This window comes from Pelodiscus sinensis, unplaced genomic scaffold (genome assembly GCF_049634645.1).
Source record: "Pelodiscus sinensis isolate JC-2024 unplaced genomic scaffold, ASM4963464v1 ctg145, whole genome shotgun sequence".
Taxonomy (NCBI): domain Eukaryota; kingdom Metazoa; phylum Chordata; order Testudines; family Trionychidae; genus Pelodiscus; species Pelodiscus sinensis.
The window spans coordinates 79,290-101,799 of NW_027465910.1; the positions used below are offsets into that span (position 1 = coordinate 79,290).

The 22,510-nt window shown below is 61.4% G+C and overlaps 2 protein-coding genes across 9 annotated transcripts in view; one reads left to right on the top strand and one right to left on the bottom strand.

Annotated features, from left to right (window-relative positions):
• Positions 1–10,064, bottom strand: IKBKG (inhibitor of nuclear factor kappa B kinase regulatory subunit gamma). Of its 6 annotated transcripts, none has more exons than XM_025188205.2 (14): positions 9,934–10,064; positions 9,201–9,394; positions 6,780–6,991; positions 6,345–6,434; positions 4,742–4,806; positions 4,431–4,493; positions 4,030–4,141; positions 3,274–3,392; positions 2,965–3,117; positions 2,778–2,874; positions 2,517–2,666; positions 1,184–1,326; positions 914–975; positions 1–783 (listed from the first exon to the last, which is right to left on the bottom strand). In XM_025188205.2, exons 2-14 carry the CDS (start codon positions 9,382–9,384, stop codon positions 626–628), a joined length of 1,608 nt encoding a protein of 535 aa, XP_025043990.2. In that variant the 5' UTR covers positions 9,385–9,394; positions 9,934–10,064; the 3' UTR covers positions 1–625. The 6 variants fall into 6 exon arrangements, with proteins under 6 accessions (XP_025043990.2, XP_014432516.2, XP_025043988.2 ...); XM_014577030.3 differs by having other exon boundaries at positions 4,742–4,809; XM_025188203.2 differs by having other exon boundaries at positions 6,633–6,991.
• G6PD (glucose-6-phosphate dehydrogenase) overlaps positions 10,047–22,510 on the top strand; it is a 13,110-nt gene continuing 646 nt past the window's right edge. Inside the window, exons 1-12 of one of the 3 annotated variants that reach the window (XM_075916580.1) lie at positions 10,047–10,068; positions 12,344–12,483; positions 15,324–15,361; positions 15,437–15,545; positions 16,421–16,638; positions 16,723–16,881; positions 16,965–17,090; positions 17,314–17,407; positions 18,523–18,709; positions 20,184–20,419; positions 20,761–20,837; positions 22,051–22,143. In XM_075916580.1, coding sequence (XP_075772695.1) covers positions 12,364–12,483; positions 15,324–15,361; positions 15,437–15,545; positions 16,421–16,638; positions 16,723–16,881; positions 16,965–17,090; positions 17,314–17,407; positions 18,523–18,709; positions 20,184–20,419; positions 20,761–20,837; positions 22,051–22,143 — 1,457 coding nt within the window. In that variant the 5' untranslated portion in view covers positions 10,047–10,068; positions 12,344–12,363. Of the gene's footprint in view, positions 10,069–10,459; positions 10,631–12,343; positions 12,484–15,323; positions 15,362–15,436; positions 15,546–16,420; positions 16,639–16,722; positions 16,882–16,964; positions 17,091–17,313; positions 17,408–18,522; positions 18,710–20,183; positions 20,420–20,760; positions 20,838–22,050; positions 22,144–22,510 lie in introns of those variants that run through there. The other 2 variants (XM_075916578.1, XM_075916579.1) reach the window with 2 other exon arrangements.

Sequence of the window (22,510 nt, forward strand, 5' to 3'; positions counted from 1 at the left end):
TCCCTCCAGAGACAGGTTTAATAGGCTTGACATGAAGGCAGGAGTCTGCCTGGGAGCAGCAGTGACAGTAACATTCACTAACCTGTGCACAGTACAGAAGGGAAGCAGAGATACTGTGGCAGCCTGAAGCTGAGCAGGGGAGTCTGTTTGCTCAATCACACCCTGCAAGTGCTGCAGGAGGAACAGTAAGGTGCTTCCAAAGGAGCTGAGCAGTGAAACCTCCCCATCACATCATCTCCCCATAGGTGCTGGGAGAAAGAGCTTTTGGTTTGAAGTTATTTCCATTCTCTGCATGGGTGGAAGTTTAGTTCAGTGGCTTTCACAGTCCCTCCCTTCTGCCCCATACAAATGGTTCCAGCCCACCTGCCTCCTTCCTCCCCCCTTGGCTGTCAGGCTCTAGACTGGCAAATTTCTGAATTACAGCAGATCATGTACATTCAGTTTTAGGTAAGGCAAAGACAGTGGTGCAAAGCCTGCCCCTTCCCCCCACTACCCATAGACTGGCCCTTCCCACTGGCTCAAGGCAGCTATGACCCCATTTAGAGAGCAGCACATGCTGGAGGGGGGAAGCAGGCTAGGCTCTGCCCCTTCCCTCCCATGCCCAGGTGCCGCCACCTGCCAGGCATCACTTGATACAGTCCATCACATGGATCTGCAGCGTGTCCATATCCGGGGCCTGGTACTGGCACTTGGGGCAGCAGAAATCTGGCTGCTCCTCAGGGATGCTGCGCCTGCGCCCTGCTGCCGGCACGGGCTGGAAAGTCCCTGGAGCCATGTTGTAAGCTAAGGAGAGAGAGCAAGTTAGTGTCCCCTTGATCAGTACCCCCCCCCCCCCCCCCCCCCCCCCAGGACTGTCCCAATAGCTCCTTCCCAACTCAGCACCCCCACTGGCCAGGGCCACAGCATGACTCACCAGGCTGTGGGACAGGCGGGCGCCCCTCCGAATGGCGGTTCCTCATCTCTTCCATCAGAGCCCTTCACCAAACAGCAAGAAGAGGAGTGGGGGTCAGCAGAACTTTCAGCAGCCCTTCTCCCTCCCCCGTAAGCATTGAGTAGAGCTCAAACCCTCAAGGCTGCAGGAATGGCTGGGGCTGGGCACCAGCAGCTCCCATGGAAACCCAAGGCCGAAGCAGCCACAAGGTTCCCAGGCCACAGGGCAGATGCAGCCTTGAGCTGTGCTCACCAGGTGGCTCCCTCCGTGTCTGCCTTCAGCTTGTCATAGTCCCGCCGCAGCTGTTCTAGCTGCTCCTGCAGAGCCTCTCGCTGCTCGTGCAGCTTCTCCCGGGCCTCACGCTCTGCCAGGAAATCCGCTTTGTAGATATCAGCCTGCCAGGGAGGTGCCAGTGACCTTCAGCGACCACATGTCCCCCTCCTTGCATTCCTGCACCCTGTCCCTTCCCCTTTGGCACTGGGCCTTCAATGACCACCTAGCTACTACCACCCCTCCCCACCCTAACTCCATGCACCTGCCCACACCTGGGTATCCAGCAACTACATGGCTACCTCCCCACCTAGGGATGTAGAATTGAATAATCCATAAGGCTACCTCCACCTTTAAAGTGTAGCAACAGCACCAGGGGGGTGCATCTAGACTGGCAAGATTTTGCGCAAAAGCATCTGCTTTTGCACAAAATCTTGTCAGCTGTCTAAACTGGCCGCGAGAATTTGCGCAAGAATGTAAGATTGTCAGTGTTCTTGCGCAAGAACTCTGACACTCCCACTCGGGGAAAAAGCCCTCTTGGGAAAGTGTTCTTGCGCAAGAGGGCCAGTGTAGACAGGGACAGGAATTTTTTTGCATAAGAAAGCCCCGATGGCGAAAATGGCCGCCGGAGCTTTCTTGCGCAAAACTGCGTCTATACTGGGCACAGATGCTTTTGCGCAAAAGCAAATCTTTTGCGCAAAGGCACTTGCCAATATAGACGCTCTTTTGTGCAAATACTTAACGGAAAAACATTTCCATTAAAAGTATTTCCGCAAAATCATGCCAGTCTAGATGCAGCCGGGCTGCTGCTACACTTCAAAGGCAAAAGCGCTGCAGGGAGCACAGGGCCCATCCTCCCTGCAACATTTCAAGGCAGCACTGCAGCTGATCCTGGGCTCCACACCTTGCTGTCTCTTTCTGATAGAAGCAGCAAGAAGGGGAAAGCAACTAGTTAATAAGGGTGTCAACTATCTGATAAGCATTTGCTCATTACCTTTAATGGGTTGGCCACCCCTGCAAAGAGCCACAATCGTTGGGGATATAGTGCACAGGCAGAGGGGGAAATGTTGAGCAAAAAACAAAAACAAAAAACCACCAGACACATTTGCCATTTTGCTTCGCCATGCCAGACAGGGAGCCCAAGGGGGCTGTTTTTAGGAGCGCAGGGGTGGCTTTGCAAGCCGCAATTTAAGGGGGGGAGCCGCATGTGGCTCATGAGCTGCGGGTTGGCCAGCCCTGGCTTATGGGATAGTCGACTAGTCGTTCACATCCCTACCCGCACCTAGGCCTTCAGCAACCATGCTGTTACCCCCACCTGAGCCTTCAGCACCGGGATGGTCTCCAGCAAGGTCTTGTGCTGCTCTGTCTCCTCCTTCAGCTTGTCAATCAGCTCCTGCTTGGCTACCAGTGCCTCCTCTGCCTGCTGCAGCTGCTGCAATAGCTCCTCCAGGTGAAGCTCCATGCCCTGAGTGGGAGCAGATCCTGCCCTGAGCTACAGGGCACTGGGGGGCAGAGAAGGACCCAGCTAGGTAGACCCCCCCCACCCCCCTTTCCCACACACCAGCCCTAAACCCACCTGGCTCCTCTTTTCCTGGTCGAGGCTAGATTTCATGTGGGAATCGTACTCCTGGAAGAGCTGGTGATAGGCAGCCTGCAGCTGGGCCAGCTTCCGCCTATGCAAGAACAGGGAGGTCAGCAGAGCAGCTTCATGCCCCGCCCCCCCAACACACACACACAGGCACCCAGGTCCCCACCCCACTCACTTCTCCTCTGTGGCGCTCTGCCTCTCCACTCGCAGCGCTGCCTCTAGGTTCTGGGCCTGCATGCGCAACTGGTCTACCTGCACACTGTGCTGCTTGTGCAGCGCCTCAGCTTCCCCAGCCAGCCGGCGGCCCTGCTCTGCAGCAGCCTGGGCTCTGGCAAGAAATATTGGCATTAGCAGAAGAATCCAGCCCCTCACTGGCCAAGGCCTGCATCCTGCTCCCAGCCTCCTGGGACAGGTCAGGGGCTGCAGCCAAACTGCTATGCTGCCAGCCTCAGGTGAGGGGAGATTCACAGCTGTACACACTCACTTCCCCTCCAGATCCTTCTTCTCCAGTACACAGGCCTCCAGCCGGCTCTGACTCTCCTGCAGCTCCCCCAGTAGGGAAGTCACCTGGGCTTTCACCGAGGCCCTGTCCTCCGTCATCTGCTGCCATGAGGGAAAGAAGCCCACATGAGCCCTGGCTACACAGCCTGGGGAGCCCAGATCCAGAGAGATGCTGAGGCTGACAGAGCCCTCCTCCCACCCTCTTCCTGCTGTGGGAGCTCCCCCTTTCCCACTTCCTAACTCCCTGGAGGGAGCGGGAGGTGGATGTGTCCATCCGTGTGGCGACTGGGGGGATACCCTGCTGACGTTACAACCCACATGCCTGGTAGTGACTAATTGACTGGAGGTTGCAATCCCATGGCTAGGGGCAGAAGGGTTAGAAAGCGGATCCTGGCAAGGATTGAGGTGGGCAAGGGTGTCACATCTAGGGGTTGCTGGAGGGCTGGCTGCAGCTGACCCATTTCAAGGGGGAGCAGCCCTTCCAGTGGGAGCCCAAGCACTGCAAGGCAGCAAAGCCGAGGGCTGGGGTACTAGTGGGTCTCACCACAGGCGTCTCTGCCAAGCCGGGGCTGCTGCAAAGGATAATCTGGCTGGAGCACACTCAGCACCCATCCCTGCAGTCTGGAGAAGTCTCTCCTCCCTGGCATAAAGGCAATAGAGCAGCATGGCTGCCCCAGGGAAAGGGGGAGCCAGGGACCCTGCCAGGGCTGGGCTCGGTGGCCCCACAGGGAAATGTTACCTCCAGCTGTTTCCTCAGGGCCTGCACCTGCTGTTCTGCATCCTGTGCCCTGGCTGCCAGCGTGGCCACCTCATCCTGCACAGCTGCCAGCTTCTGCTTCAGCCCTGTGCTCCTGCCAGACAGCCCATTGAGTGGAGAGCAGACATGCTGCCCCCCTCTCGGGTATCCTGCACCCCTCTCCCAGCTGGCCCATGTCTTACCTGTGTCCAGCACCCCTCTGTCAGCCCCCACACAAATTGTCCCACCCCCTCTCACCAATCCAGCCCCACCCCCAGCCAAACTAGCCTGCACACAAGTGACCCACCTCCTTAAGTGCCAAGCACCTTTCTCCCCCCTGCCCCAAACCCCTGCACTGGCCCCTAATACACAAGCAGGTGCCAGCACTGGTCCAAGCGACTTACTCCTCCTCTGCCTCCTTCAGCCGCCTCTGCAACAGCTCGGCTGCCTCCCGACTGCTACTGGCTCTGAAAGGACAGGCAGGGTGGTGAGGAGTGCCCAGCAGCAGGGGGCTCTGCTCCCCTCCATTACCCTCCCTGCCAGCCTCATCGTACAGACATGCCCCCTGTGGTGCCATCTGCAGAACCTGCCCCATCTACTTCCCAGCAGGGGAAGGGCTGCCCAACCACATCAGGGCAAAGGGGAGCCAGGCCCCAGCAGTGAAAGAGCTTCCCAGTCTCACTATCATTCCCTCCAATACATAAGCTGCTCTTACCTGCTGTCCCCACTGCCCTGCAGGGTTTCCAGCTCCACAGGCCTCTCCAGCTGCACCCCATTCTCCTGCTAATGACACCGGTACCACTGAGCCATGACTCCTGCAATGGCAAACCCCATCCCAGGAACCAGCCCTGCCCTGCAAGCCAGTCCCTGGCTGAGCATGCCCCACTCCCCTCACCCACTCCCAGGAAACAGCCCCAGCCGAACACAGCCAGCCCCCAGCTGAGCATGCTCCCCCCTCACCTGCTCCCAGGAAATGGCCCCAGCTGAGTGCAACCAGCCCAATACCATGAAAAATCAAGCTGTCCCTGCCCTGCACAAGGCACCCCATGAAAGGTGTCCATCCCCCCTCCCAGGAACAGGGAGGGGGCCCTGCTGCCCCCTCCCCACTTGCCTCAAACATCCCTGATCCCCAAATGAGATTTTTCTGACCCTGCATCATACCTCAGTTTCCCCTTACCCCATCCTGCCGAAGCAATGCAAAGTAAGGGAAGCTGGCTCTTGGGCTGTTCAGGAGATAGGAAGCAGGGTGGAACCTGCTGATATTTAGCCCCCATCTCTGTGGGGAACCCAGGCCTGGAGGCAGCAAGCAGGGGATAAAGTGCCTGGCTCTCACCTGACACAGAATGGGGCAAGTCAGCCTCAAGTGGGGCCCACTTGGCTGGCAGCAAATTGTTCTGATTTCTCTGTGTGAGCCCAAAGACACTACATGCCGGGTTCAAGGTGCCTCTTGCCCCGACTCTTTTCTGCAAATGCTGCCTGGACTCCCTGCAAGTCCTGCCTGGGGGCATCACTCCCTGCATCCGCCTCTCTGACTAGGAGTCAGTGCTCATGGTGTGGCTCCAGCAGGCTGGAGCCCAAGGCTCAGCCCCAGATGCAGTGAGGCTGTGTGGCTGGCACGCTGAAGAGATCCTGCCAACTGGCAGAGGCATTAGAGAGCCCCTGGTGCTGGGGTTCACACTCCAGATATCCTCCTGGCGAGTGTCCAGTGAGTGCCAGCCTCACACTAGTCATGCCCAGCTTTGTGACGTGCATGCACAGGAGCAATCCGTGCCCATGCTGGGAAACGCTCTCAAGGCCTTGGTGTTAGAGGCAGTGTGTGTTGGGACGCCCTCAGGCAGTGTGTGTTGGGACGGTCTCCAGCCGCAGGAGTGGGTTGCACTTCTACATGTCCATACTAAGGAGCAGCCCGGAGGAGAGAAGCTATTGGGGCTTGCCCTAAGGCCAGGGGAGCTTAGTTGCGCTGGCTCCCCAGCGCTGGGAGAAGTGCGCTGTGAGATGCAGGGCAGCTAGGAACTGGAGTTCAGGCCCTAAAACACCGGCATTTCTCTTGAAGTCTCCATTCCCTGTGAGCCTGACACTGGCTGTCTCATGTGAGCTGTGCAAAGCAGGGCTGGTGGTCATTCCAGCAGACTCTCGGCCATGCAAACTGAGGAGAGGGCTGGTGCTGCCCATGGCTGTAGCTGGCAGGGAGCTGAGCTCTGGCTGGGGCAGACATGGTCCCCTCACACTAAGGGGAGTGAGAGGCCTGTGATTCTAGATACCACCACCAAGAGATGGGGGCATTGGGAAGAACATTCCCACACCCAGCAGGCCCTTACCTTGAGCCCCACGTTGATGGGCTGCACCTGCTGCTGGACTTGGCTGGCCTCCTGGTGTTGCTCCAGCTGCTGGGTCTCTTGACCAGGGGCCTGGGGATAGTGAAGGACAGATGCCACAAGGTGCTTCCCCCCTGCTGAGAAAGACTGGGGCTGGGACCCAGAGGGGCTTTCTCCTTTCACCAGCACAGTCTGAGGTGCAGCAAGCACAGCCAACTGGGGTTGGCTACTCTGTACCTCAGGTAATGGGAAGCTGGGGTCAGAGAGAGCCCCTGGCCAGATGTCTCTCACCATCGTGGGCTCTGCCAGCTCCTGGGTCAGAGTCGTCGTGTCCGCCTCCTCTGGCTCAGGGATCTCTTTCTGCATGTCTGAGAGCAGGTGTCCCAACCCTGAAGCCCTGCTGCCCCTTGGCGAGGTGGCAGGGAGCTCTCCTGATACCTTCTGGCTTCCCTTGAGCTGCTCCACCTCCTGGAGGGCCTGCTCCAGCTGGCGTTTCATCTCGGCCCGCTCAGCATTTAGCTTCTGCACCACATCCCGGGCCTCCCGGAACCGGAGCAACAGGAAGTCTTTCTCCTCACGCTGCACAGCCTGGAACCCCACGAACTCCTGGTAGCGCTGCCGCAGCATCTGGTTACTCTGTCGAATGGCCTCTGCCCCATGGACAGGCAGCACATCAGCCCAGGTGAGCTCCCTCCAGAGGGTGCTCATCCAGATTTGCTCCCCGCCTCCCTCTGGGAGCAAGGAGTAAGTTTGGTATGGGGCAGAGAAAGATCTGGGCAGGGCTAATCTGAAACGGCTCCTGAAAGCAGCAGCCCATTCCTCCTCCAGCTCTGCCCCCACAGCTCCCAGGGCACAGGACCCACAGCCAATAGGAGCTGGAGCTTGTGGTGGGGAGGTGTGTGGAGACCCACAGCAGGGCAAGCCCTTGAAAGCCAGAGGAAAAGGTCAAAGGGGCAGGATGCAGCCTAAAATTTGCCCATCCCTGTTCTAGACCATCCTTGCAGGCATTTGTCTGACATGCTCCACAACGTCTCTGGGCAATTGATTACAGTGCCACTCTGACCGTTTTCCCTCATGTCCAACCTAACCCTGCCGATCTGCAGTTTAAGCACATTGGTTCTTGTCCCAGACGCAGAGGCCAATTCTCCCCTCCTCCTTGCAACAGCCTGTCATGTCCCCTCTATCTCCTCTACAAAGTAAACAAGCCCAGGGTCAGCCTTCCCTCAACAGGCTGGATCCCGGCTGCTGCTCTGCACCATCTCCAATGTCGCCATATCTTTCCCGAAATGGGGTCTTTTTGACAAGACTCCTGGATGGCATTGCAAATACCCTGGCCCACAGCGCCCACTCAAGGGGCCAAGCCTCCCACACGAGTCTCGCTGGGCTGGATTCCCTGCAGGGAGCCATGAAGAGGGACTGTGGTGACTGGCACCTGCAGGCCCAGCCTCGGAGGCCAGAGGCCTCCCCTGCAATGGTGCTTGGGCCCAGTCCCAGGCAAAAGGCAACTTCCCAAGAAAGAGGTGCAGGCTAGGTCATAGACCGGACTCTGAACCTGTCAGCTGCCTCCCCCTGCCCCCCCCCCCCCCCCGAGCATGACCAGCAGGGAGCAGCACCTACTTTCCCATACACACACACACACAGGGAGCAGCCACAGCCCCTGCTCCTCCCCCCCCCCACACACACGGAGCAGCCACAGCCCCCGCTCCTTCCCCCCCCCACACACACGGAGCAGCCACAGCCCCCGCTCCCCCCCCCACACACACAGCAGTTCCAGTGCCCACTTCCCACCACCCACACACACACACACACACACACACACACACACACTAGCTCCAGCGCCCACTCCCCGCCATAAAAACACAGGAAGCAGTTCCAGCACCCACCCTCATACACACACAGGGAGCAACCACAGTGCCCCACCTCCCTACACACAGCACAGCTCCAGCACCCACTCCCCCCATACACACACAGAGGAGCTGCCCCACTCCCCCCCCAATGCGCACACAGGGAGCAACAGCAGCGCCTCACCCCATACAAACACAGAGAGCAACTGTAGCACCCCACCTCTCCCCATCCACACACACACACACACACACACACACACACGGAGCAACAGCAGCGCCTCACCCCATACAAACACAGAGAGCAACTGTAGCACCCCACCCCTCCCTATACACACACACACACACACACACACACACACAGGGAGCAACTGCAGCACACCCACCCCCATACACACAAACACACAGGGTGCAGATAACAGCTGTAGCACAGCACTCCCCCTCCACAGGGAACAGGGGGGACGGATAACTCAGTGGTTTGAGCATTGGCCTGCTAAACCCACCGTTGTGAGTTCAATCCTTGAAGGGGCCATTTAGGGTTGGAATGTGGGAGGTGGCTCTAGGCTGATGCAGGGGGTTGGGGTGTGGGAGAGAGCACAGGCTCTGGGGCTGGGACCCAGGGGTTCAGAGAGCAGGAGGGGAATCAGGGCTGGGGTGGAGTGGGGCTCAGGGTAAAGATTTACAAGCAGCTCCCAGAAGCAGTGGCAAGTCCCTCCTGTGGCTCCTATGCTGAGGTGCTGGCAGGAGGTTTGCGCTGCACCCACAGCCCCCACTGACTGAGGATCCTGGCCAAAAGGAGCTGCAGGGTTGACGCTTGGGGTGGGCGCAGCATATGGAGCCTCCTGACTGCCTGGAGGTGCTTCCTGGGAGGCTGCCCGAGCCCCACTGGACCCACGACTGGGCAGTATGGCTTGGTCAGCCAAGCAACATGCTGCAGCCCAGGTCCAGGTTGCAGGGAACTGGGCCCCAGCCACCCCTTTCAGTGCTGTACCAGTCCAGGGTACTCATTCATCCTCACCTTTCAGATCCTGGTTTTCCAGCAGGAAGCGCTGCAGGGCCTCATGCCCGGCCAGCTCAGGGGGTAGTTGCCAAGCCGCCACCTTGCCAAGGGATGAGTCCTCACCAAGAGCACTGCAGTCACTGCCTGGGCACCCGCCTGGCTGCACCATCTCACAACTCCGCCGTTGCCGGGTCCCGTTCATCCAGTCTAGCCTGTGAAGAGACATGGCACTATGAGACCTGGGAAACGGAGGGTCCCTGGGCTGGGGAAGGGGGGGGACTGATGCCCTGTCACGAACTGGTGCATCTGAACTTCACCAGCTAAAGTGACCCTACTCAGTTTGGTCTTGAAGGGAACAGAAAAGTGACAAAGCAGAGGATTGTATTCCCCTTGTAAGAGTGCACGTGAGTTCTACCATCCTGTGGTAACCCTGTGTGTGTGTGCCTCAGTTTCCCTGGGCTCTGCACCAATCCCTGGATGGGGATTTCAGGGTGACAACCTCCCTCATGTACACACTGGCTGTGATCCTTCGTACCCCGAGCCGGCACGGGGAGGGCATGGCACCTTTAGCCTGGAAAGCAGGGCAAAGGCCGGAGGAGGAGCTAGGACCAGGCTGCTGCGTGGGTTCGGGGGTTGGGAGGGGGCGGGGCCCTGGCCTGGGCTGTCCTGGCTGATCCTGGTGCCGGTGCTCCCACCGGCTGAGCCCTACGCCTGGCGGGCGGGGGCGGGGGCGGGGCCGGAAATCCCCAACCTCGGCGACAGGAGAACTCGGACGCCTGGATCGCGGTTCGGATACTCGTCGCCCCCGGCTGCCACTTCCCTTTTCCGGGATCGCGGCCTTGTCTCCCCCGGAAGTGCTTCCCCGGGACCCGGAAGCGGAAGAGACGTTCGTAGCCTAGAATGGCGGGGATTGGCCTGGGCAGGGATGGGGAGCCGGGCGGGGATTGGCAGGGGCGGGGATAGGGAGCCGGGCGGGGATTGGCCTGGGCAGGGATGGGGAGCCGGGCGGGGATAGGGAGCCGGCGGGGATTGGCAGGGGAGGGGCGGGGATGGGGAGCCGGCGGGGATTGGCAGGGGAGGGGCGGGGATGGGGAGCCGGCGGGGATTGGCAGGGGCGGGGAGGGGCGGGGATGGGGAGCCGGCGGGGATTGGCAGGGGCGGGGAGGGGCGGGGATTGGCAGGGGCGGGGCGGGGATGGGGAGCCGGGCGGGGATTGGCAGGGGCGGGGCGGGGATGGGGAGCCGGGCGGGGATTGGCAGGGGCGGGGCGGGGATGGGGAGCCGGGCGGGGATTGGCAGGGGCGGGGCGGGGCGGGGATGGGGAGCCGGGCGGGGATTGGCAGGGGCGGGGCGGGGATGGGGAGCCGGGCGAGCGTTGGGCCGCCGGCGGAGCGCGATCCAGACGTGGGGAGCGGTGGGGGAGCGCGGAGCGGTGAGGGCCGGGCTCGGGTAGGGGGCATGGTGTTGGGGGGCTGAGCTGGGGGGCCGGGCTCGGGTAGGGGGCATGGTGTTGGGGGGCTGAGCCGGGGGGCACTGGGGGGCCGGGCTCGGGTAGGGGGCATGGTGTTGGGGGGCTGAGCCGGGGGGCACTGGGGGGCCGGCCTCGGGTAGGGGGCACGGTGTTGGGGGGCTGAGCCGGGGGGTACTGGGGGGCCGGGCTCGGGTAGGGGGCACGGTGTTGGGGGGCTGTGCCGGGGGGCACTGGGGGGCTGGGCTCGGGTAGGGGGCACGGTGTTGGGGGGCTGAGCCGGGGGGCACTGGGGGGCCGGGCTCGGGTAGGGGGCACGGTGTTGGGGGGCTGAGCCGGGGGGCACTGGGGGGCTGGGCTCGGGTAGGGGGCACGGTGTTGGGGGGCTGAGCCGGGGGGCACTGGGGGGCCGGGCTCGGGTAGGGGGCACGGTGTTGGGGGGCTGAGCCGGGGGGCACTGGGGGGCCGGGCTCGGGTAGGGGGCACGGTGTTGGGGGGCTGAGCCGGGGGGCACTGGGGGGCCGGGCTCGGGTTGGGGGCACGGTGTTGGGGGGCTGTGCCGGGGGGCACTGGGGGGCTGGGCTCGGGTAGGGGGCACGGTGTTGGGGGGCTGAGCCGGGGGGCACTGGGGGGCCGGGCTCGGGTTGGGGGCACGGTGTTGGGGGGCTGTGCCGGGGGGCACTGGGGGGCTGGGCTCGGGTAGGGGGCACGGTGTTGGGGGGCTGTGCCGGGGGGCACTGGGGGGCCGGGCTCGGGTAGGGGGCACGGTGTTGGGGGGCTGTGCCGGGGGGAACTGGGGGGCCGGGCTCGGGAAGGGGGCACGGTGTTGGGGGGCTGTGCCGGGGGGCACTGGGGGGCCGGGCTCGGGTAGGGGGCATGGTGTTGGGGGGCTGTGCCGGGGGGAACTGGGGGGCCGTGCTCGGGTAGGGGGCATGGTGTTGGGGGTCTGAGCCGGGGGGCACTGGGGGTCTGAACCGGGGGGCACTGGGGGGCCGGGCTCGAGTAGGGGGCATGGTGTTGGGGGGCTGTGCCGGGGGGCACTAGGGGGCCGGGCTCGGGTAGGGGGCACGGTGTTGGGGGGCTGTGCCGGGGGGCACTGGGGGGCCGGGCTCGGGTAGGGGGCACGGTGTTGGGGGGCTGAGCTGGGGGACCGGGCTCGGGTAGGGGACATGGTGTTGGGGGGCTGAGCTGGGGGGCCGGGCTCGGGTAGGGGGCATGGTGTTGGGGGGCTGTGCCGGGGAGCCGGGGGGCACTGGGGGGCCGGGCTCGGGTAGGGGGCATGGTGTTGGGGGGCCGGGCTCGGGTAGGGGGCATGGTGTTGGGGGGCTGTGCTGGGCGGTTGGGGGACCCCGGGGGGCTGTGCTGGGGGCATTGGGGGGCTGTCCTGGGGGAGGGGCCCCTGGGGGGAAAAAGCCAGACTGCTCAGGGCCTCATGGGACCCAGAAGTGACAAACCTCCAACCCCCTGGTCCCACCCGGGGCTTCTCTTCACCCCCACCTGCTGCCGCCCCATTTTCCCCCATCCTCGCTCAGGGCCACTCTTCCCCCACAATCCCATTTCCCTTCCCCCACCATGGGGCTCTGCCCTGCTGTTGGCCAAGCAGAGACTTGTCCCTGGCTGCCTGGGGCTGGGGAGGGAGCCCAGCCTGGGTCAGCCCTCTGAGGCAGGCGGTTCACATGGTCTCTCTGCTCTAGGGAGCAGCCGTGCCAGCACCATGGCCTTTCCACAGGAGCTGAGTCGCTCACAGGTGTGCGGGATGATGCGGGAAGAGCTGTGCCAGGACCAGGACTTCTTGCGGTCTGACACCCACATCTTCATCATCCTCGGGGCCTCGGTGAGTCCCCAGTCAGCCAGGCCATGCCCCATGTGGGGTGCCTGAGCTGGGCCGTTCCTCTTGCACCCTGCTTTGTGGACAGGCAATGCTGTGGGGGAACAGGGAGTTCCCTGCAGGACCCTGCACTTGGTGAGGGGATGGCTAAACTAATCTTCCCCACAGCTCTGCTCAGCTGCCAGATTCCCCTGAGCTCCTGCCTCCCGTGGGCTCTGCGGCTCATGCCTCCAGGGCGAGGCAGGAGTTGTACCAGGGGCGATACTGAGCACTGGGAGCTGCAGCCGAGCCATCCCAGCTACCATGACTGGGCAGAGTGACTTAACTTCCTGCCTGGTGTTGTGTAACCTGGGCGGGCAGCACTTGCCTCCAGTGGGGGCGGGGGGCCACTAATCCCTGATGGGTTGAGCTATGTGCCCTGTCATGGGGCCACCCAAGGCCTGGGATGGTGCTGGTGCTTGCCATGGGATGGAGTGAGGTCAAGCCCTGGCTTGGCCAACCCTTCGTTTATATTCCGTGAGCAGTAGTGAGATTTCAGCAAGCAGAGGTGTGTGATTGACACCGTCTTGTTGCTCCCAAATCCACCCACTACTCTGAATTTGCCCTGACACCCCAGAAGCCTCCCAAACTGCCTCTCACCATAGTCATCCCTTAGGCCCTGGAAACCACCCCGGTGCCCCTCAAACTCACAGAAACTGCCTCAGTTCCCTCCCCAGAACTTCAGCATAACCCTTTTCTACCCTGCTTCCGGTTGCCTGCCTGCTCTGAGGGGTCGCAACATGTCCCTCCCGTTGTGGGATCTGTTGCATTTGGACAAAGGGAAGTGCTGGGCACTGCTGAGCAGCTGTGCCCATGGGGAACCACAAGATAAGCAACGTGGGGGTGGTCAGAGGAGACCACGGCTGCTGGAGCCACTCCCATGCTGGGGGTGGCTGGGCAGTGTCCTTGTGGTGGGGGTGGCATGTGGAAGCCCCCTGCTCACCCTAGCTCCCTGTAGCTGAGGAGAGTAATACACACAAACACACCTTTGCTAGCTTCGCTCACCCACCCTGAGACATCTACTTCAATGTGCTTGTGTCTCAGGCCAAAGACTCCCCCACTTGGCCCCGGGTTCCCCAGGCAGGCGGCCAGCAGAGTAGGCAGCAAGAGGCGGAGAAGCCCTGATTTTGCTTGAGTTGCTGCCGCTGTCTGCACGCCCCACAGGTGCATTACTGCTGGTCTCAATTTCTGGGGCTTTGGTTCCCACTCTCTCCACCTTTCTCCACAGCACAGGAACCCATCTCCCCTTGACATGCTGGTCTGATGCAGCCTTCTGAGGCTTTCTGTGCATTTTCCTCCAGCCTGGGAGTAACTTTTCTGGCTCCTTTCTCCTCTCCATCCTTTCCACTTTTCTCCCAGCCTTTATGAAAGGCAGCTACCCAAGTTGGGTGCAATTCCCCATCTCTCATGATGTTTGGTTGGGTGGCACAGCTCCCTCCCTGTTCTGCTCCTGGCTGCCCTGGTGATACACCCCACAAGCCTCTTTGGCCCCATCCCAGGTCTAGGATGCCACTAAGTCCCCTAGAGCCTTCTTAGAGTCCCCGGCTCTCTGGAGCACAGCCCCAGGCAGTTGGTGTTCCTTGCTCCTAGCAGTCCCCCACACATCTCCTGGCAGGGCCAGACACCCCAGGCACTCCCCCAACCCTGCCTGCAACAGAGCAGGAGAGTGGGGAAACTGAGGCACAGCGATTCAGTGGCTAGGCTCAGGTCACACAGGGCGACTGACCCCAGAAGCCAGCTCCCTGTTTAAATATAGGGGTTGTCCCAGCTCCACGTGACTTGGGTTCACCTCAAGTTGGCAGAGCTGAGGCAGAGAATCCTGGGTAGGCACTGGGCCCTGTGAGCTGTGATGGGAGCTGCTGCGGTCTCTCTGCAGGCCTGTCAGGGACAGCACAGGCTGGATGCCTGGCACCTGCTCCCCCTCCCCCAGCAGAGGGAGGGAGGAAGGAGAAAGCCGCTTATCAGCGTTTGTGATAGATAAGGAGCTTCCTGGGCTTAGGCAGAAGGCCAGTGGCCTGGACCTGGCTGTGGGAGGCAGGGCAAAGAGCTGAGGAGAAGATGGCGTATCCCTTTGGGCCAGGGAGTGGCAAACACAAATGTCCCTGTATCTGTGGGCATGGCTCATTTTCCCTGCTCAGCCATTCCCTGGCCTGCAGCAGACTGTGTGGTGTGTCCCCAGGCTGGTATGGGCTTGTTGGGCAGTTCCCCCCCCTTACCATGCAGCGTGGGGCTGGCACATCCCTGTAGTGTGTGTCGTATCCCTGGGCTGGTTTGAGCTCGCTGGTTTGAGCCCTTGCTGTGAGGGGGTGGCGGTATCCCTGGGGTATCCCTTGGCCTGCTTCTTGCACTAGGACCCGCCTTGCTGTGGGAGCTGAGCCTCTGTGACTCAGCAAATCCCTAAGGCTTGCAAAATGATCAGCTGATCTGTACACACACCCTGGCAGAGCAAACTGCATGTGTGCCCAGGCTGAGGGGTGGCATGTGGAGTCTGGCACAGGACCTGCAAGTGCACCTGCCAGTCCCTGGCTTAGCTGCTCCCCCACAAAGGCCCAGCACTGCAGAGCAAAGACATAGGAGGGCAGGGAATAGACATGGGGGGGAGAGACTTTATCCTGGGTGGGGAATGGGACCCAGGGCCTGCCCCTTGCTGGGGGCTGGCTCCCATCTGGCCCCAGAGCAGTGACGGTCTGGCTCAGGAGGGTGGGGAATGGGGCCTGTTGCCCATCCCACCCCAGGGCAAGTAATGGGGCCCAGGGGCTGCCCCTCTTGTCTGTTTGCTGCTGTGATGTGCCCTTTGTCTGTTCCAGGGCGACTTGGCCAAGAAGAAGATCTACCCAACCATCTGGTAGGTCCCTGCCAGACCGGGCTGTGGGGAACTCGGGGCCCTGACCTCAGCTCACCCAGCCAAATTCTCTTTCAGGTGGCTGTTCCGGGATGGGCTGCTCCCCGATGACACCTATGTGGTGGGCTACGCCCGGTCCCAGCTCACCGTGGAGGACATCCGCAGGCAAAGCCAGCCCTACTTCAAGGTGTCCCTTCGGCCCACCCAGTGCCCCTCTCTGAGCGGGGGAGGAACCGGGGCCCTGGGCCAGAGTTCCTTGGGCCTTGAGTACCTGTCTGGGCGGGGGGAGGATCTGTGGCTGGGTGACTTCCCTCCCCCACACCTCAGATGACTGGGGTAGCATGTCCTCCCTTCCCCCACACACGCACCTTGGCTGACTTAGGGATGTTAAATATCAGTTAATTGAACAGTCAAATAACCTCATGAATTCTGATCATTAGTCGACTAGTCTAGTCCCTGGGAACGGGGCCAGCAGCCTGTGCACTCCTGCCTCGCTCCCAAGAAGACCCCTGCCAGGTGGGAACTGGTCTGTGAGGGGAGCCAGTGTAAGAACCAGCTCCCCTCACGGACTGGATGTCTGATGCCCTGTGCCATTGCCTCTGATAAAGAGGCAGCAGCCCCTTTCTAGGGAATGATCCGAGCTCCCAGACCCAGCACAAACTGGAACTGAGCTGGGCTGCCTTCCCGCCTGGCTCCTAATACACTTTAAATGCAGAGCTGCAGTAAGAGTAGGTCCCGGATCCAGCACAAGCCAGCATCAGCTAAAAAACGTACTGGCAAGTGTGTGGGGGAGGAATGTGTGTGGTCTATAGCATTAACCTATAAGCTTTTGCTTATTTCTTCTCTCACTGAGAGGGGTTATGCCACATCTGGGCTGACAGGGGGGTGGCGCATCCCCATTCTTTCTCCCCACGTCTTGACTGACCGGGGGTGGCATGTCCCCACCACTGACCCAGGAGGTCACATCCCTCTTCTCCCCCCCCCCCCACCTAGGCTGATCGGGGGGGGGGGGGGGGTGTCCCCTCCCCCATGCCTGGGCTGACAGCATGTCCCCTTGGGCAGGTGGAGCCAGATGAACAGGCCAAGCTGCAGGAGTTCTTTTCCCGGAACAGCTATGTGTCGGGGACATACGACAGCAGCACCTCCTTCCAGCAACTGAACACCCACCTGGCCGGGCTGCACAACGGGGAGAAGGCCAACCGGCTCTTCTACCTGGCACTGCCCCCCAGTGTGTACGAGGATGTCACCCTCAACATTCGGGAGTGCTGCATGGGCTGCGGGTGAGAGCACCTAGTCCCCAGGGGTGGGGTGGGGGGTCCCCTCTAGCTGCAGCCACCTTTGACACCCCCTGCCTCTCCCGCCAGGGGCTGGAATCGCATCATTGTGGAGAAACCATTTGGGAAGGATCTAGAGAGCTCCAACAAACTGTCCAATCACATCGCTTCACTCTTCCGGGAGGACCAGATCTACCGCATTGACCACTACCTGGGCAAGGAGATGGTGCAGAACCTCATGGTGCTAAGGTGGGGCTCCAGGGCTGCCTGTTGGGGGGAGATCCCACCAGCGCGGTAATGCCCACCTCAGCCACACGCTGTCTCCCCGGCAGGTTCGGGAACCGCATCTTCGGCCCCGTGTGGAACCGGGACAACGTGGCCTGCGTCGTGCTGACCTTCAAGGAGCCCTTCGGCACAGAGGGGCGGGGTGGCTACTTCAACGAGTTTGGGATCATCCGGTGAGCAGGGCGGGCTGGGGAGAGGAATGGGATTCTCGGCCCTGGTGTGTAGCTGAATGACTTCCCCCCCCCATCTGAAGTGAAGGTGCTGAAGTGCATCTCCCAGCTACAGCTGGACAGTGTGGTGATAGGCGAACATGTCCACTAGTTCCTGGGCAGTGGGGGTGGATGGAGCTGTGCTGGGGCTGGGAGCCCTATGCTCACCCCTCTCCCCTCCTGGCAGTGATGTGATGCAGAACCACCTACTGCAGATGCTGTGCCTGGTTGCCATGGAGAAACCAGCCTCCACCCACTCGGACGACGTGCGGGATGAGAAGGTGGGTTACAGCGTGAAGACCAAGCACTGCAGGACCCTGCTCCAGGTGCAGGGACCCTGGGGAGTCTTGCCAACACCCTCCGCCCAGTGCTGGGCTCCACCACTCCCATCTGACTGGAGTGAATCCAAGTGCCTTCTTGTAGCCCAGAGCCAACACAGGCTGGGCTGGGCTGGGCTGGGCTGGCCACTGTGGTGCCCTGGCCCTGGCACCCTCAGAATCCTTTCACCCCTCCTTGCCCTGGGCTTCCCCTCCCTCTGTGCATGCCAGCCTGCCTGGCCATGGCCCTGGCTCCGAGCCGAGCCATGCCCCGCCCCGCCCCCACCGCTTTACCTGGCCATGGCTGGGGCTCTGAGCCATTCCCTGCCCCGCCCCCACTGCTCTGCCTGGCCGTGGCTGGGGCTTTGGGCCTCTCCCTCCCTCCCCCGCACACGCACATGCACATGCAGATATACACCCCCTCGCTCTACCTGGCCATGGCTGGGGCTCTGAGCCGAGCCATTCCCTGCCCCGCCCCTGCCCCTCTGCCTGGCTGTGGCTCCAAGCCATGCCCCACCCCGCCCCTGCCCCTCTGCCTGGCCGTGGCTCCGAGCCACGCCCTACCCCGCGCCCACTGCTCTGCCTGGCCGTGGCTGGGGCTTTGAGCCCCTCCTCCCCCCCCCCCCCACCCGCTCTGCCTGGCCATGGCTGGGGCTTTGGGCCACTTCTCCCTGCGCATGCCCACCCACCCACACCCCACTCTGCCTGGCTGTGGCTCCAAGCCATGCCCCACCCTGCCCCCACCGCTCTGCCTTGCCGTGGCTCCAAGCCACGCCCTGCCCTGCACCCACTGCTCTGCCTGGCAGTGGCTGGGGCTTTGGGCCACTCCCCTTCTCTCTCCCCCGCACATGCACATATACACCCCCCCACCACTTTACCTGGCCATGGCTGTGGCTCCAAGCCATGCCCCACCCCGCCCTCGCCCCTCTGCCTGGCTGTGGCTCCGAGCCATGCACTGCCCCTGTCACTCTGCCTGGTCATGGCTGGGACTTTGGGCCACTTCTCCCTGCGCATGCCCACCCACCCACACCCCACTCTGCCTGGCCATGGCTGGGGCTTTGAACTGTGCTCCCCCACAGGTGAAGGTGCTGAAGTGCATCTCCCAGCTGCAGCTGGACAGTGTGGTGCTGGGCCAGTACGTGGGGAACCCTGACGGTGTGGGCGAGGCCCAGAAGAGCTACCTGGACGACCCCACTGTACCACCTGGCTCCAGCACGCCCACCTTCGCCACTGCCGTGCTCTATGTGGACAACGAGAGATGGGATGGTGAGCTACTGCATGGGCGGGAATGATGTACCTGGGGTGGGTGCTGTGGGGGAGGTTAGTGAGCTAGCACTGGGGGGAGGGGGTGGAGCACCTGGGGAGAGCACTGTCTGTAACCCCCTGCCCTTCCCCTTTGTGTGTGTGCTGTGGGGGTGGGGCCCTAGCACTGTTTCTGTCCCTCTGCCACCCTTCCTTCCTTGTTACCTGCACAAAATGTTCTCAGTCATACACCCAAGGGGCACCCACCTCACCAACTCCCAGGGCTCAGGCGTAACCTCACACTGTGTGGAGGGGGGGTCCGTTCCCAGTGACGGTGCCTTACACAGAAATCTCCCACTCACCCTCTAGTTATTGGCTGCCCACACCCAGCATCCCAGGCTCCCTGTTTCCCGGAAGGCGAATGAATTGTCCTGCTGGCCAGTTAGGATCAGGTCCCTTGGGAAAGATTCCTGTGGTTGCCCGGTGTCATCAGCACAGGGATGAGGTCGGGCAGCTCTGATCCTGGGGCTGAGTCTTGGAGTTGGTTCCCCAAGTACTTCCTTTGGGCCCCAGTTTATAGAGTGACAAGTGAATCCTGCCTAGCTCAACCTTAGTAGGGATGTTAAAACGTTTACCTTAAGAAATTCCCAGTGGTTCCACGTTTACACTGGGGGGAGGCCGGAGCAGCACGGTGGGGGACAGGTGGGAGTTTGGGCTCCTGGGGAGCCAGCTTTGAGCCCCCCTCCCTTCAGCATCACGGTGGGAGAGGCCCCGCCTGTAACCGTGAAATTAACCGACGAGTCCAGGTTCATCAGTTAACTGTTTACACTGTCACTTCCCTAGACCTTAACCAGTTATTTACTAAAATGTGACTCACCAGCCCTAACATATGGCCAGGGTTTGACGAACCGCAGCGAAAGCCGCTCGCCAGCCCCGCACTGCGCATGCGCAAGAGCTGCAGTGTGCACGCGCGCCGGTAAACGGGGTGCCTGGCCGAAATCTACTCACCACAGGCGAGTAGATTCAGTAGATTGTTGAGCCTTGCATATGGCAACCAAATTCCCAGCCCAATCCTGGTTGGCACCTGGCCAGGTGAATGACACAGCAGAGAGGACCCGTTGCAAAGCAGAGCACGATGGGACGGAGCCATGGGGAAGTGGGAACTGTTCATAGAATGAGATTTCACAAGCCCACCTGTCGAGAAGCAGTTTCTTGCCAGGTGAGATGCTGTCCCACTCAGGTTTCTTTACCCGTCTGGAGACCTGTTTTGTTCTCTGGGGCTAGTGGGCACCAGTAGGACAGGGCCCCTTCCGAACAGCCTATGATGTCATGATTGCAATACTGTTTAGCTGGAGTGAGTGGATGTGCCTCGCTGCTGCTCTTCCAGTCTGGCTGCAGAAAAAGGCCTTCTCCTTACGCTCCCCGGGCGGGGGGCTGGGGGGGCTCTGTGGAGGGGTAGGTCTGGGCTGTGGTGAGGCTAGCACTGTGTCTCTGCAAGGCGTCCCGTTCGTGCTGCGGTGTGGGAAGGCCCTGAATGAGCGCAAGGCTGAGGTGCGGCTACAGTTCCGGGATGTGCCAGGCGACATCTTCCAGCGGCAGTGCAAGCGCAACGAGCTGGTGATCCGGGTGCAGCCTAACGAGGCCGTCTACACCAAGATGATGACCAAGAAACCCGGCATGTTCTTCGACCCTGAGGAATCTGAGCTGGACCTGACCTATGGCAATCGCTATAAGGTGCCAGACCAGGGATCCCCACTGTGCCCCTTCCCTGCTGGCCCTGGGTCCCCCCCACAGCTTCCTCTGCCCTTATCCTTTCCTCCACCCTAAGGTGGACCTGACCTACAGCAATTGCTACAAGGTGCTGGCCCTGGGCCCCCATACCTCCACTCTGCCCCCTTCCCTGCTGGCCCTGGGGTCCTCCACAGCCCCACACTGCCTCCACCCTAAGGAGTGAGAGCTGGGCCTGACCTACAGCTGCCAAGCCAGCCCCCTTATGCCCCATCCCAGCCACTTCTTCTCAATACACCCTCCCTGGCCCCCACCCCAGGTCACACCTCCCTCTCCCATCTCTCCAGGATGTGAAGCTGCCAGATGCCTACGAGCGACTCATCCTGGACGTCTTCTGTGGCAACCAGATGCACTTTGTGCGCAGGTAGGTCCTGGGCTGTCCAGCCCCGAGCCCCCTCCCTGCAGACCCTGAACTACGCTAGTGTGACATTACGGGTTTCTGGGGGCACCGCTGAGAGGGTCCAGTCAAGGCAAATTGCTTAGCGACAGGGCTACTTTCAGCCCAAGCCTGGGATCTTCCACTCTTAAGGCACCAAACCAGCCACACTCAGCATGTCTGTTGCCATGCTGGCCAGCAAGGAGTCTCACAAGCAAACCCCCCAGCTTTCCCTCTGCCACAACCAGCACCACTTCTTACACAGCTGAGAGGTTATATGAAAACCAATCTCACCAAAGCTGAACAGGTTCCCCAGTCCCAAAGGACCAGCCACAGTCCCGGGTCTGTTTATTCCAAAGAGCTTGCAGTGCCAATCCTTTTGTAGAATAGAAAATCTTTAGGTTTATTGATACAGGGAAAGAAAGAAAGAAAGAAAAGGTTGAGAATAAAATTGTCAAAGGGATCAGACCCCACACGCTGATTGTACAGCTCTTGGTGCAGACTCGTAGCAGAGATGGAACAATCTGGGGCCTATTGGCTGCTCGGCTGGGTCATCGGTCTTCCAGGCTGAGTTCTTAGCAGAGCCCCCAGGGCCTCGTTCTCCCCCAGCCCGCCTGGAGGGAGAGGCTCCTGTTGCTCTGGCTGGGAAATGTGCCTCCCCAGATAGTTTGGCCCGGGGGCAGGTCCCCTCCAGCCCTGGCTCAGCCTTAGCAGCCCTGGCCCCCACATTGGACCGAACGCTCCCGGCCAAGTGCCTCCCGTGTGGGGTTGGCCCCATGTGCAGGGCAGTGTCAGGGACGTGCTGCTGGTCACCTGACTGGCCACCTAGTCTCACTGGGCCTGGAAAGAGCAAACGTGTGAAATACCAGCCTGCGCGTAACTGCAAGTACAGACCTGACAGGCCGGTGAGCAGCAGCCACAGAACCAGCGAATCCGCTTCTGACAGACCCCTCACGTGGCCACTTGGCCCAAGTTTTGGGGCAAACATAGAGCAGTGGTTGCAACAATGACTTGTGTGTGCAGCTCAGAACCCAGGAGCATCACACCCTGTCCCCGGATCCAGGCAGGAGGGGCAGCATGCAGGGAGTTCTGGTGCCTCTGGGAGAGCAGCTGGGGCTGGGGGCCAGGACTGGTCCTGCCTTTAGTGTGAGGCGTCCTGTTCCAGCCTGCTGTACTGATACTGACCCTGCTCCCTCCCCAGTGACGAACTACGTGAGGCCTGGCGCATTTTCACTCCCCTGTTGCACAAGATCGAGTCAGAACGGATCCAGCCCATCCCCTACTGCTATGGCAGGTGAGGCTCTAGGCTGGGCACCAGGGCGGGGGGGGGGGGGAGCTGGCAGGGGCACTGACGAGGGGCATGCTAGGGGGCACGGCAGGGGCTCTGGGCTGGAGGGACCCAGCAGAAGACCTGGGAAGGTTGTGGGTGGCTCTGGGGGGATGGGAGAAAGGTGTATGGTGGTAGGCTCTAGGGGGATGGGAGACGGGAGTCCTGGGAGGGCTAGTAGGAGAATGTGGGGGGCTCTGGAGCACTGAAGGGGCTGGCAGGGCACAAGAGGGGTCAAGCTGCCAAAAGGTAAGTCCCTGGTTGGAGATGCAGGAGGATGACCAGGGAGGGCCCGGCCCTGCCCCCCCATGGGCACTAACCTGGGGACATTGCT

Bases quoted from the DNA above. Each gene is read 5' to 3' on its own strand.
- IKBKG (XM_006130061.4), bottom strand. From the start codon at position 9,384: ATGAACGGGACCCGGCAACGGCGGAGTTGTGAGATGGTGCAGCCAGGC. The intron at 4,494-4,741 runs GTAAGAGCAGCT...CTGTCCTTTCAG, and splicing joins CAGGGCAGTGGGGACAGCAG to AGCCAGTAGCAGTCGGGAGG. The intron at 2,667-2,777 runs GTGGGTTTAGGG...GCTCCCACTCAG, and splicing joins ACCAGGAAAAGAGGAGCCAG to GGCATGGAGCTTCACCTGGA.